This window comes from Heterodontus francisci, chromosome 38 (assembly GCF_036365525.1).
Source record: "Heterodontus francisci isolate sHetFra1 chromosome 38, sHetFra1.hap1, whole genome shotgun sequence".
NCBI lineage: Eukaryota > Metazoa > Chordata > Chondrichthyes > Heterodontiformes > Heterodontidae > Heterodontus > Heterodontus francisci.
Window position 1 is genome coordinate 39,086,548 of NC_090408.1, and position 13,870 is coordinate 39,100,417.

General features: G+C 40.8%; 1 protein-coding gene and 1 long non-coding RNA gene across 8 annotated transcripts in view; one reads left to right on the forward strand and one right to left on the reverse strand.

The window, feature by feature from the left end:
- Positions 1-13,870, forward strand: part of LOC137352557 (uncharacterized) — a 175,338-nt gene that overhangs the window by 52,374 nt on the left and 109,094 nt on the right. The gene's annotated exons all lie outside the window — the stretch shown is intronic.
- iqch (IQ motif containing H) overlaps positions 1-13,870 on the reverse strand; it is a 153,829-nt gene that overhangs the window by 8,344 nt on the left and 131,615 nt on the right. For all 6 annotated transcript variants that reach the window (XM_068018154.1, XM_068018149.1, XM_068018150.1 and 3 more), the window contains one exon: positions 7,336-7,518. In XM_068018154.1, the coding sequence (XP_067874255.1) occupies positions 7,336-7,518 (183 nt within the window). The remainder of the gene's footprint in view (positions 1-7,335; positions 7,519-13,870) is intronic.

Below are 13,870 nucleotides of genomic sequence, written 5' to 3' on the forward strand. Positions count from 1 at the left end.
AAACTCCCATACTGCTCCAATTTTGACAATTTTCCATTTCCTATATCAGATATTCATTGGCCTCTCTGAGTCAGATTGCTGATTAATGCTGAGCTGGGGACAGATTAGTCTAGCAAGTATTGGAATGAGACTGCCCAGATTCATTACAGGTAACAGACAGTGGACATTTTTGTCCCATCAATCTGTGCTTGGTCCTGTGATGGGGGGTGGGTGGGGGTGGGGTGGCAGCAGCAGATCAAAGGTCCATATCTAACCCACTGCTCTTTTCCCTTGCTTTTTATATCTAAAAGGTGTCAGCCTACTATTGCAGCTTCAGAAGGGTTAATTCTCCCTAGAATCTCTGATTCCACCTCATTGGTGCATATTTAAATTGCTCGTCTATCATCCAGCATCTGAATGGTTCATTTTTGAAGGGGGCCCAATTTACAATTCATATCCACAAAATTTAATAATAATAAAAATTAATAATTAAACATCCAGGGAAATGACAGTAAATGTATGGCACACCTGTGGGACATTCCTCCTGGCTGGATGCCATGGGCAGCAAATGGATACACCATCATTTCACCATATTCAAAATCTGATATTACATTACTTTTGTCAAGTTAATTATGGGCATAATACGAAGAAGTGATCCAAGGGTGAATTGTAATAAAACTTGTTTTAAACAAATTGTGAAAAATAAAAAAGCTGTAAAATTATAAATATATGTGTTAAAAGTACTGGCAAAATAAGATGTACACAGAGTTCATGCTAAATTATTTAGGATCAGAAAGAATATGGAGAAGATTTAGTATAAAAAATACTACATTGTGTTTGGTCCTTCATTAAATCTGATGGAAGTGCAAATCACGAATACTTGTAATTAACATTTAAAACATTACCAGACTGTATCTGATCTGTTGAGAACTTGGGAGTGGAGAAGTCCTCGCACTCAGTGGTGAATTAGTTCATCGCAGCCAGGGCAGCAGTAGGGGAGAGTTGGTCTTGGTACTATTGGGTGAGGGAGCAGTAAAATCAGCCAGGGATTTTGCTGCAGATTGCTAGCCAGTGAACTCTGACTAGGTGTTAAACTCCAGAAAGCTTGTTATGGAAGGATAATGCTGGAGCCTATCTTTACTCAGTTTCACATTTATTGTACAGAGTAAAAGACTTACAAACTTGTAGCTCCTCACTCAAACCCTTCACCAGTCTCACTAAGTGTCTGCTTATACGTGCTCAAGTAAATTGATATACAATTAACAGATTAGCAGATTCCCTTCTTTCTTTTATAATAAAATGTGGATTAATATGCTCAAACAGCATTTCAAAATAAATTCCATATTGGGTACAAAGTATTGCATTGTGTGATGCCCCTCCTCTAGCACCCCGAACAATTTCTTTGTTTCACAAAGAGAAATGTTAGTACAATCAGATAGCTGCTTACTTGCATCTACCCATTTAAGTTTGGAGATTTCTTTTCTCTGCAGCATTTGCTTCAATCCAGCAAGGTCAATATGTAGTCTTTTCTCACTCATACCTTTTTGTAGAGTGTACATTGTCCCACATAACATTAATGGGTATCCTATCTTCAGTATGTCCCTTGTTCAGAATTTCATCCAAAATATTTGACCAATAGAACCCCATATCCACTGCCTCCACAAGACTCAGCATTTCTGCAGCTAAAGTACTTTTAACAGCCCATTTTATTTTCTTAGCCTCCCAAGCTATAGGACAACATTTCCTATGTTCAGCCATCAGAAATATTATGAAACCAGCTGCACTCGAATACCCATCAGCAAGATTAGCATGTGAAGCATCACTAAAAATTATTAGCTTCATGTTCTTTGGGTCACAGGAACTTCAGTACACATTTCTCCAGATTTAGATTTTTTAATGTTTTATTTGCCCTGAAAACATTCTCAACTTTCGGATGTTTCATCATCATGTTTAACTCCAGCACATCCAAGACTAGCATCAAGCCTATTTTGAGAGCCCAACCAGTTTAATTGATCAATCAGGCTTTGCAATTGCTCAGTCTCTGCTTTAGATATATCATCATCATTCTGTGATGACCTAACACTATTAACCAGGATGGGAGTAACACTCTCTGAATAGGATTGTTGATTTAAAGTTACTCCAGACCTACTCTGCTTAATATTTAAACTATTATATTTAAAGGCCCCACAAGCCTGACTTCCAATCTTAAATTCTGTCCTAATCTTATTAATAACATATTCATCAAAACCACAGTACCACCCCATAAGAAATCATCAACGTGCATCATGAAGTCATGAAGGTAGAGTCATAGAGAGATACAGCACTGAAACAGGCCCTTCGGCCTACCGAGTCTGTGCCGACCATCAACCACCCATTTATACTAATCCTACATTAATCCCATATTCCCTACAACATCCCCACCCTCCCTCAATTCTCCTACCACCTACCTACATTAGGGGCAATTTACAATGGCCAATTTATCTATCAACCTGCAAGTCTTTGGCTGTGGGAGGAAACCGGAGCACCCGGTCACAGGGAGAACTTACAAAGTCTGCACAGGCAGTACCCAGAATCAAACCTGGGTCGCTGGAGCTGTGAGGCTGCAGTGCTAACCACTGTGCCACCCATAAGATGTCTGCAAGTTTCCCTTTATGATACCAATAAAACATTTTAGTGAAACACAACCAATTTTCAACAAAACAGATCTCACCGAGAAATACCATACTCTGCAAGCATCATTAAGGCCATAGATTTTCAGTCTCCATAGTTTTCCTTCTGCATCTGCTGCCTCTTTGGGTGGTTTCAGAAACACTTCTCTCTGAAAAGTATCACCCTGCAGAAATGTGGCTTTTTTGTCAATGGATCTACACTCCCTTGAACATGTGGCCAAAAGTGCTAAAAAGATTTTGAAAATTACTTTTCCAGCCGTACGACAGTCCATTCTAACATTGGTATATCCAGTCGCTCTTCAAAACCCCTTGCAACTAGCCTCGCTTTAGCCTTCTAAGTTCCATCAGGAAGGACTTTTTCAGTACAAGTCCATCTATGTGACAAGGCCAGCTGTCCCCTATCTGGTATCTCAGAATAAACTCCAAACTCTCTAATTCCTTATATTTTGCTTCTCTTATTAGCTTATCCTCAAGTTTATTGGCAGCCACTAAAACTTCAAGGTCATGAGGACTTCTGCTTCTAGTTCTATTCCAAGACTGCTCTTGAGCCTTCGTTTCATTGTGAAATCTGCTCAAACTATGGCCTCTATTAGCACTTTGATGTCTTTTGGGACTACTGCTAGAAGATCTCCCTCACACATTATTGGAGGCTCTTCTCCAGTAGGTGAACGCTTCCTTATGCAAGAGTCACTTCCTGACCCAGTATTAGAACTTGCACTGCATTTTCTTACCCTCCACTCTTTCACCCCATTCTGCTAGTCCATGGACCTTGCTACTTGGCCATCATCTTAAACATTTAACCAATATTGCCTGTAGAATTTCCTGTACATCCCTCCATCTATTAGACCCCTCTGGAATATATGTTACCCGAGTATCTACTCGGGACAATTGTCCTTTGGATGCGATAGCTCATTCTTGAACGTCATGATCCCTCACATTACTATCCAACCCTTGATCTACCTCATTCTGTTCCTCAGGACCTTCATCACAAAACACATGAGTATCTGAGGTACAAAGTGCATTGTTTCCCTCTGTCAACTGCTCAGATTCTGAGATTTTGTAATCAACCCCGATCAATTGCAATGAATTAACGTTAACAGTTGATTTCCATGCTCGGTAACTACAGTCTTACCCTCATGACCGATTACCTTACCAGTGCCCTTCCATTCCCTATGACCTTCTCTTTTTTTATAATACACCAAACCTCCTAATTAAATTCCACCTCAGATGGCCTGATACGATGCCTCGGAGCTCTCCAAATTTTCTCAGAGACCTCATCCTTGATGAAAGTCCGTCCCCCTGCATGTAAAGCATTCAAATGTGCAGAAAAAACTGAACTAATTGTAGTACCTTCTAGAGCAGGAGGACTGTTGCACAGTACAGAAGGCAATTTGGGATTCCACCCATAGACCAATTGATGGGGACTATATCCTCCAACCATCTGAAGTGAATTCTTTGCATGAACCGCCCATGCCAGGGCAGTTGTCAACTTGCAGTTTGGCTGGTCAGCTAAGATTTTATGCAGTATTCCATCAACCACTGCATGATTCCTTTCACAGAGCCCATTGCTGAAAGGACTTTCAGCTGCAGTATTCATAACCATAATGTTCATGTTTTCACACATGTCTCTGAACCCGTCATTGGCAAATTCCCCTCAATTATCAGACAGAAACTTAGCTGGTGCCCCAAGTCCATTCCCTATCCATTTCTCCATCATTTTGTCTATAGTCACCTTTCATCCTTGCTATTTATTATTGTAGGAAGACTAAATCTTGTTGTAACTTTAAGACAATATTTCTTTTTTATCCCTCTGATTCTTAACACTGGATGCTTCTCTAACACTCTGACTAGAAATATCAGGTTTTGTTAAGGGTATACAATAATGCCCTGACTGGGTAAACTGCAAATTCACTAACTTTCCAAAAACAATTGCCTTATCATGCTCCATATCAAGTTTCATTTGTGCCTTTTTCATTGAAGGTTTACTCAGCAGTAAACTGGAAACTACATCAGTACTGGTAAAGTGGCTTACCCCAGCTATTTTACATGGAATTATTACTCTCTTCAGTGTTGTCATCACCAAACCTAAAGCTGATAGTACTTTTATACTCCTTAACCTTGCATTGATCCTCACTAAGTGGTTACAATGTTATCTGGGTTCAATCAGTTCTACATACTGCTGCGTTCAAGCACGATCCAATACAGCACAGTTGAACGGATCCGCAACTAACACATTCATCACAGGACTAAAAGTTCTTGTGACTAGTACAATTCGTTCAGATTCATCAGTATCTTCTTCTGCTTCAGAATTCTCTGTGTCGTGTGTTATTTCGACGGCTCTGCCCCTCCGCTTAGAGCAGTTTATTATAGATACCTTGAGTCACATCTGAAGCACCTATTAACTGTTCCTTTGGCATTCCTGGGATTCATTCACCTATGATTGCTGTTCCAATTCTGTCTTCCACTGTAATAGTCAGAACTGCTAAAAGAGGTGCTTTCATCCTCATTCTTCCTGTCTTTAACTCTTCCACTGTACTTATGCCTGCCTCCAGTCATAGAGTCATACAGCATAGAAACAGGCCCTTCAGCCCACCGCGTCCATGCCAACCATTATGCCTATCTATACTAATCCCACCTGCCTACATTAATTCCATAGCATCTGGACCATTTCAAAATCTAGTAAACATTGAGTCCTACATTCTTTGTGGCACCACTGAATGCCCTGTTTGTTCTACCAGGGCTGCAGGAAGTGACAGTTTCCCCAGAAATTTCTTGAAGGCAGCAGACATTTGACCCAACAGGGAATCTTTGCCCAGGAACCGAACCCCAGTTAGAACCAGGAGCCTGTCCATATGCGACACCCTAGCACAATATAGCAATTTAAATGCGAGCACTGAACCAGGGGTCTCCAAATTGAATTTCCTCAATCTGCTATACAGTTTGTTAAAGTCCATGATAAATTCCTCCATTGAATAACCATCTGTTTTCTGAAATCTGACCAGGCCTCATATGCATTCAATAGGTCATCTTTCTTGTAAATTTCATCCAAGAATTCGAACAGAAGATCCAACCCTTCATCAGTATCCAACTGACGAGCATCCAGTTCTCAAAACACTTTACTTCTGATTTTACTTTTGGTAGGAAGTGACAATGCCAAGACCACACCTTGTTTCCTCTTTGGTAGGGATGTAACCCATGTCCACATATACACTTCATTCTTCCACTGGTCATATGGTTCAGACTCAGAATATCGGAGGGTAATCATACCCTGACAATTTACATTTGCATTCTGCCATATTTTCCACAAAAGCCCATGAGATTTTAGTTTTCTATGTTTTAAAAAAAAAACTCCTAGTTTCCAACCTTCAGCTTTAGGCAGCCATCCTCTGCTACCATGTTAAACGCCAGAAAGCTTGTTACGGAAGGTAATGCTGGAGCCTATCTTTACTCAGTTTCACATTTATTGTAAAAGGATTACAAACTTGTAGATCCTCATTCAAACCTTTCACCAGTCTTAGTAAGTGTCTGCTTAAGTGCTCAAGTAAGACCCAAATTAACACCCTCCACCTGCATATAATCAAACAATTGATACACAATTAACAGATTAACACTGGGAAGGTGCATGTGTATGGTTGTCTGTTGGGCTTTGCAGTGCTGCCTGGCCCACACTGGTCAAATCGCATGCCTACACTCACCCCTTCCATGCTCATACATGAAGAATGACTGTTTGCTGAGGTGCTGCAAGGACTGTTGGTAAGCTGACCCCCATATGTGAGGAAGCACTTCCAAAAGAGGAGAGAGAAAACAGGGAATGGATACTGATGGAATTCTAATTCTAATCTGCATCAAAGTAAAGAGCTGGATCTTGGTAGAATCGGATACTTAGAAGGTGAATGCTGAAATATTTTTCTTTGTAATTAAAAGTTGATTTAATCTCTGAAAATTATCATTTGCAATGGCCAGCAATCTGGTGCAGACATGTTAGCGTGGAAGCTGGAAAAACGTGCATCTCCTGCTTGGGTGTTAAACGTCTCAGTGAAAATTAATCATGTTTATAATATTCATAGATTTAATAACACTCATTGATCATATCATTAACCATAAAAGGAGAAACTTACGAAATCTGTTGTGTGTACTATGGGACTGCAACTAAATTAATGTTTGACAGAATAACACAAGCAGCAGTTTAACAACCGTAAACTTGAATATCATTGCAATAATGGAGTACTATTGTTTAACATTTGGCAGTTGATGAGGTGCTCATTATAACAATGATGTATGCATACGCATGCATAATGAATTGCATCATGAATTATTTATGTGTTGATTATTTAGTTGCATTTATGTAGATGGTAATGTATTGCAAATATAATGAATGTTTAGCTTTATAGATATTGCATGTTTTTTCCCCAGATAGGGCATGTGCCTATTTCGGTATTAATTTTGTGAATGCTTTCAGGCAATTTTGCTCCTGATAAGGTTTCTAATGCAATAGTTTCTCACGCAAGCATTAATTAATTACTATATTCTGTTTTTAACCCCGCTGACATCCAAAAGTATGTAAGTGCTCTGTAATGACTTCTAATTAATTTCTGATTGTAATGAGAGGAACAGTTATGAAATTATTTTATGGTTGAGGTGTTTCAAATTTCTAATTTGATTGCTTGTTGTATTTGTGCACACGTACTGTTTGTGTTTCTTCTTCCATCACCAATTTTTTCTTGCGACGACTCCGCTTTTTCTCCTTGGGCTTTGGAGGCACCTCAAAGATATTGGTTTTGCAGTTCAGCTTCCCATTAGAAATGAAGAGCATCAGTTGTGTCATGGCCAGCTGGTCACTGTAGGCCAGGTCCAAATCTGTGGCCCAGACCTAAAAGAAAAAAGACTTTCATTTATATAGTGCCTCTCACAACCTCAGGACATCCCAAAGTGCTTTACAGCCAAGGAAGTACTTTTAAAGTTGTTATGATCACCTGGTTCATGGTTTGTATTAATTTTCTAGAGAACTTTTAAATTGGAAACTTATTTTTTTTTTAAATGCAAGACAAATGAAAACGCCTGGTTTGAGAAGCTGGCATACAAACTTAGGGTGGTTACAAATCAAAGTGTTGCCCATGTTTACTTAGTAAGATCATATTGGGAAGTGTGAAGTCCCTACACAATGGGAATCCCTCTTAACTTCTTGATGGAGATGGTGTGTCTGCAGCTGCTGCAATCAGGGGTTTATTCATATAATTTCCCAGAACAAAGAGAAGATTTAAAGTTCAAAAATCTCTCCATGAGTGCTTAAAAGAGACAAAGTTAGAGAGGTGAGAGCCATAAAACCGCAGGTGGCCTCGTCTAGTTGGGCAGTTGGAACCAGAAAGTTTAGAAGAAATTGCTTTGTCATTGTTAGCAATATCAATTATTCATGTGGGTATCAGGAATCAGAGGATATTTGGAGTTGGAAATAATTAGTTTATCTGGGACATCCCATATGTACCACGTTGCTATGGAGATAGACGTTGCTAGGGAGATGCCTTTTGGATCAAGTGCTTTTTTTTTTGAGTGTTTGACTGCGTCAGCAATCAGTTGGCTTTTGAATAAGTTGCTGGCTTCAGACAAGCAGTTGGCTTTGGAAGTCAGTTGCACTCGGGAGCAAAGAGACCATGTGGAACCAAGGGTGTTTCTGTTTTGAAGCAGGCCCATGCTCAAGCTGGGAAGTCCAGATTCAGGAGATCTGATACCTCAGAAGACAGTTGAGAAATTAGGAAATCAACATGAATTCCCAAGAGCTGTGGTACACTTTGGATTGGTCCCAGGAGAAGTAAACAAACTGCCAAGATCCCGTAACGTATAGGGAAATTCTTTGGGTGGAAATAACAGTCAAATAGGAATGTTTTGTTGAGATTTAGAATTTGAAGTAAACAGCTTCATGTTCTGTTAAGATTTTAAGTTTAAAATATAATTGTTTCCAAATTGTAGTGCTAAATTAGCAGTGTTTTGCTTTGTTTAACTTTTGTACAGTAAAGTGTTTTGTTTAAAACATGAAATCTTGTGTAATTCTTTCAGTTATAACTGGGAATTTGGCTTTCTCTTTTTGAAGGTTAACAGTCCCTAATGGGATCGTAACAAAGTGTAGTCACTGTCACAGGGCAGCAAATTTGAGTATAGCCAGCTCCCACAAACAGCAATGTGATAATGACCAAATAATCTCATTTAGTGATGTGGATTGAGGAATAAATATCTGCCAGGAGAGCAGGGATACTCTGCTGCTCTTCTTCGAATACTACCATGGGATCTTTTACCTCCACCTGAGAGGAAAGACAGGGCCTCAGTTTAACATTTCACCTGAAAGGCAGCATCTCTGACAGTGCAGCACTCCCTCAGTAGCATTTTTGTGCTCAAGGCTCTGGAGTGGGACTGAAAGAAATACCTTCTGACTCAGAGGTGAAAGTGCTATCCATTGAGCCATGGCTGACACTGGAAAAGAAGTCACTGTGCCACTGCTGATTGCAATAATTAAAAACTGTTTTGAGTTAAATTATGACTACCTGGTTTGATACTGTACTATATAAGTCCAGAAGATCCCAGCCTTGATCTGAGCTGGATTGACTGATTTCTGCCAGTGTAGCAACTGGGGTCCAGTGCTAAGGCAAGGGAGTAAAAACAAAAAAATAGATCTACTCATGATTACTTTCCAGTAACACCTGCTGGAAAGTGCTTGTGTATGGGAATCGCATAAGGTTAGGATTAGATTGATCTGCAATGCTCGCTGCTATCAGTCTGTGGATGCTCACATAAGGAATGACCTTGCAGAGTGGTGCGCTAACGGGCAGCCAACATTTGTGGAACTGTACACTAGCATAAGTCAGCATTCTCGTGAGAGGAGGGAAGGAAGGTAAGGTGATGAGATCACACATCTATTTCTGGTTGTAACTGCAGCGGCAGATCTGGTGAGTTGCGGTTTACAATGTTGTCAAATCGTTCCAACTAGAGTTGCTCAAGTCACACCTTCACACATGGAAAGTTGCAACAAATATCTTTCTTGCCTGTTGTAAAAGTTCTATGTTTAACATTTACACCAGTGTAACCTGTACACAGAATTATACTGTATACTTTATAATACAGTATACTGTAGGCCTGCTTCTGTCAATGATGGAAAAATGTCTGCATCAATGTGATAAGTCATGAGGTACATGAGCACTATCATTGAAATTACAGGACTAAAGAATGGTGCTTCCCTTTCATAAACTTAATTGTTCAATTATCATGAATTATTATTTTATGAATGTTTTAATAGAAAAATACATAAAGGTGTAATATTCTGTTCCCCATTCCCCCATCACCCATCTTATTGGCAGGATTGGGTTGCTAAATATTTTCTTTAGTCAAATAGCTTATCAACATTTAACATCCGGCCTTGGATATGAAGAATGGCTACTGGAGAGCAAACTGGTGCCATGGATCCAAGCTTCAGCTAAGTGTTGTCAGAAATGCTACATTTAGCCTCAGTGTCAACGAAAACTGGCCTGATTACTTTTTTTAAAATTATTCGTTCATGGGACGTGGGCATCGCTGGCTAGGCCAGCATTTATTGCCCATCTCTAATTGCCCTTGAGAAGGTAGTGGTGAGCAGCCTTCTTGAACTACTGCAGACCACGTGAGGTAGGTACACCCACAGTGCTGTTAGGAAGGGAGTTCCAGGATTTTGACCCAGCAACAGTGAAGAAATGGCGTATAGTTCCAAGTCAGGATGATGTGTGACTTGGAGGGGAACTTGCAGGTGGTGGTGTTCCCATGCATCAGCTGCCCTTGTCCTTCTAGGTGGTAGAAGTCATGGATTTAGAAGGTGCTATCTAAGGAGCCTTGTTGCGTTGCTGCAGTGCATCTTGTAGATGGTACACACTGCTGCCACTGTGCGTCGGTGGTGGAGGGAGTGAATGTTTGTGGATGGGGTGCCAATCAAGCGGGCTGCTTTGTCCTGGATGGTGTCGAGCTTCTTGAGTGTTGCTGGAGCTGCACCCATCCAGGCAAATGCAGAGTATTCCATCACACTCCTGGCTTGTGCCTTGTAGATGGTGGACAGGCTTTGGGGAGTCTGGAGATGAGTTACTCGCTGCAGGATTCCTAGCCTCTGACCTGCTCTTGTAGCCACGGTATTTATATGTCTACTCCAGTTCAGTTTCTGGTCAATGTAAGCCTGCAGGATGTTGATAGTGGGGGATTCAGCAATTGTAATGCCATTGAATGTCAAGGGGAGATGGTTAGATTCTCTCTTGTTTGAGATAGTCATTGCCTGGAACTTGTGTGGCGCGAATGTTACTTAATGGACCAAAACACATGCACACGTGTTAAAATTGGATGAGGTCAGGATCAGACTCGCTGTGATTCCCCGTGACTGACCAGCCCACTGACATACATTGTTGCTCAGGATCTTCAGTGGAGGAGGAGAGAGGAGTAATAAATAAATAAATAGATGACTTTTGTGAGGTGGGGGAGATGCTCGGTGACCTTGTGCATTCTGAGTGATTGTTTCCCTCCGCTGTGCACTCTGGAAACTGTTCATATAATTGTTTGACCAGCTGAGTTACCTTGCACATAGGACAATGGATCTCTCTAATTTGTAACTGTCCTATCATTACATAATCCACAAGAGGGACATTTCCTGTCTTACTTTTGAGTATGAACAGAAACTGTACATGCACTAGGGTAACTCCTGCTGGGCATATTTACAAAAATGTAACCAGTAAACATGCTGCCTTGAGCAATCACATTCTCCCAGCCCGCCTTTCCATAGCAGACCCAGTGGTGGCTGACTTCGGTGAGCACGGAATAGTAAATGACATCATTATAAGGATATTAAGAGGTCAGAGAAACAAGACCATCTGTTAAAATGGGACTAATTTCCAAGTAATATTTTAGTAGCAGTGCCCCCCCCCTCCTGCACTGAGAAATAAATTATAATTGATATCATCCTGAATAAATACTGTCGCTACCACTGTTGGCTGTGGAGATGCCATTTTTCAACTTAAGTGCTTGGTGCCAAAAACAAAATGCGAACACATTACTAAGTGCCTTCTTTGAGTTCATGTTCACAATAGTTTATCTAGGCTGGTCATGGAATGCTCTATATAATATAAATGTATATAATAAAAAAGACCTATCTTAATTGACAAACACAACATTGAACATACTCACTGAGATCTAAATGCAGTAACCTGATATTCCATATTTCATAATTAAAATGCTCATCAAAAATTAATTTCAATCTTTTATATAAAAGCACATACACCTTTATTATATAAATAACTTTAAAGAGGCTTTAGTTGGACTTGAGGATCAAAAGCATAGGCATGTGGCTCAGCAGCTTCTCACAGTGAGTAGGTGAGCCATACATGCCTGCTAGGTTCCCAGGTTCCATGCCCTGTCTCAGACACCATGCTGTTAGAGGTTTTAAAATTAGTCTTGATGTCCTTCTGTGGGGGAAGTGGAAAACTGGACAGGTTCCCTGCATCTGATTGCTATCAACCGACCAATGCTGGAAGTGTGGACATTGGATGAGGGCAGAATTGCTGTGATGCTTCCCACGGTGGCACAGCCCAATAGCATTTATCATTGAGGCTCACACATTAAGAACAGCATCTGTAGTTCATGCCACTCAGTGACTTTGGGATAGCAAGGAGTCAGTGCCTTCAGAAAAGAAGGAGGGAATGTGAAACAAACTAGCATTGGAATATGTCACATAGGTTGAACTGCACAAACACTTTAATCCTCATTATACTAATGGCATTTTCAGGGTATTTACACAGAGTTTAATTTACTGTCTTTCTGTAAGAAGGGAAGAGCCAATGAACCATATTTAGTTATTTGTAAGCAATTTCAAAGCAGACAAAAAGAATTTATTTCGTAAAAGAAATACTGTGGAATTTTAGTGAAAGTAAAAAATGCTGGAATAAAACATAATAAGGTGGGGAACTGGGTGGTGCAGTAGGTTAAGACACTCAGTTTTCACCTCTGTTTCAAATCCAGCTCACACGGAGGTCTTGAAGCTCTCCTCTTTCACTGGCTGTAATGTCCGATCTGAAATCTGTCTGGCCAGTTTCAATCCAGTTTCTAGTGGGCCTCTAATAAAACTAGCACTAATATGCAATCTTCCTCAGAGGTCCCGAAAATAGCAATAATGGGCTCTTCTGAGGTAGAATAGAGCAAGCTTTACACTGCTTGCTGATGACAGTGCTTGATGGAGACTCTGGGCGCTTGAAATCAGAAGAAACTCTCTGGCACAAAATAAAGACAGGAATTGCACTGCAGATATGTTAGCATATTCCTAAATTTTGTTCTTTCCTGGAGGCGCTGAATGAATGCCAGCTTTCCTTCCTGGTACCTCACCCAAGTGGCCATTTCACATATGCACACCTAAACTGCAAGCAGCAACAGGTTGTTCTATTGTTGTAAATGAACAGGAAGCTGCAGGAACCAAATCTGACTTTCTTCTTCGTAACATGGAGGGCACTGAGCCTAATTGAGAATCAAATCTGCAAGAGGAGACCCACCTGAAACATTATCCTGCCCTTATCTATTTTCACGTGCTAATAGGCCTGTTGTATATTGCCTGCATTTTGCTTTTATTTAAGGAACTTATTTATCCTCTTGAAGCTATGGTTTCAGTTTATTGTATTATCTGATGGTTCCCCTGCCGTCCTAGTGTAATTCAAACTATAAAAAGCCTGTCAGCTTCTAGTTCCTCTAATATTAACGCTATAAAAATAAAGCCAGGGAATGTTATTCATGCAAATCCTGGTTTTGAACACATTTTTTTACAATCACATTTCTGTCTATATAGCTTTTAAAAAAATAAACGTCTCAATTTTTCCTGCCTCCTTTGATGCTGGGATGCAGAACCCCAGGCAGCTCTTCAGTGCATCAACTCCAAAAGATGATGGGCTGAATTTTACCAGCCCCTCAACACTGCGGGTCGTGGCGTGGGGGCTGGTAAAATGCTGCGGGGAGAGGCCTGCCTCGACCCGTGAAGTCGTGATGGGCCCGTCGCATATTGGCGGCGGTGGGACCTCAGTGCTCCCCACCCCCGCCGCATGGCGGTGGCACCACAATTAGCATATGGTAATGCTTACTTACCTATGCTGATTATGCAGCCCGCCGCCTCTCCACCGACACTGCCGGATTTTTCGTTGAACGGGCGGCTGTCACGTGCCGTCCTGTTCATGATCTGAAAAGCCGGC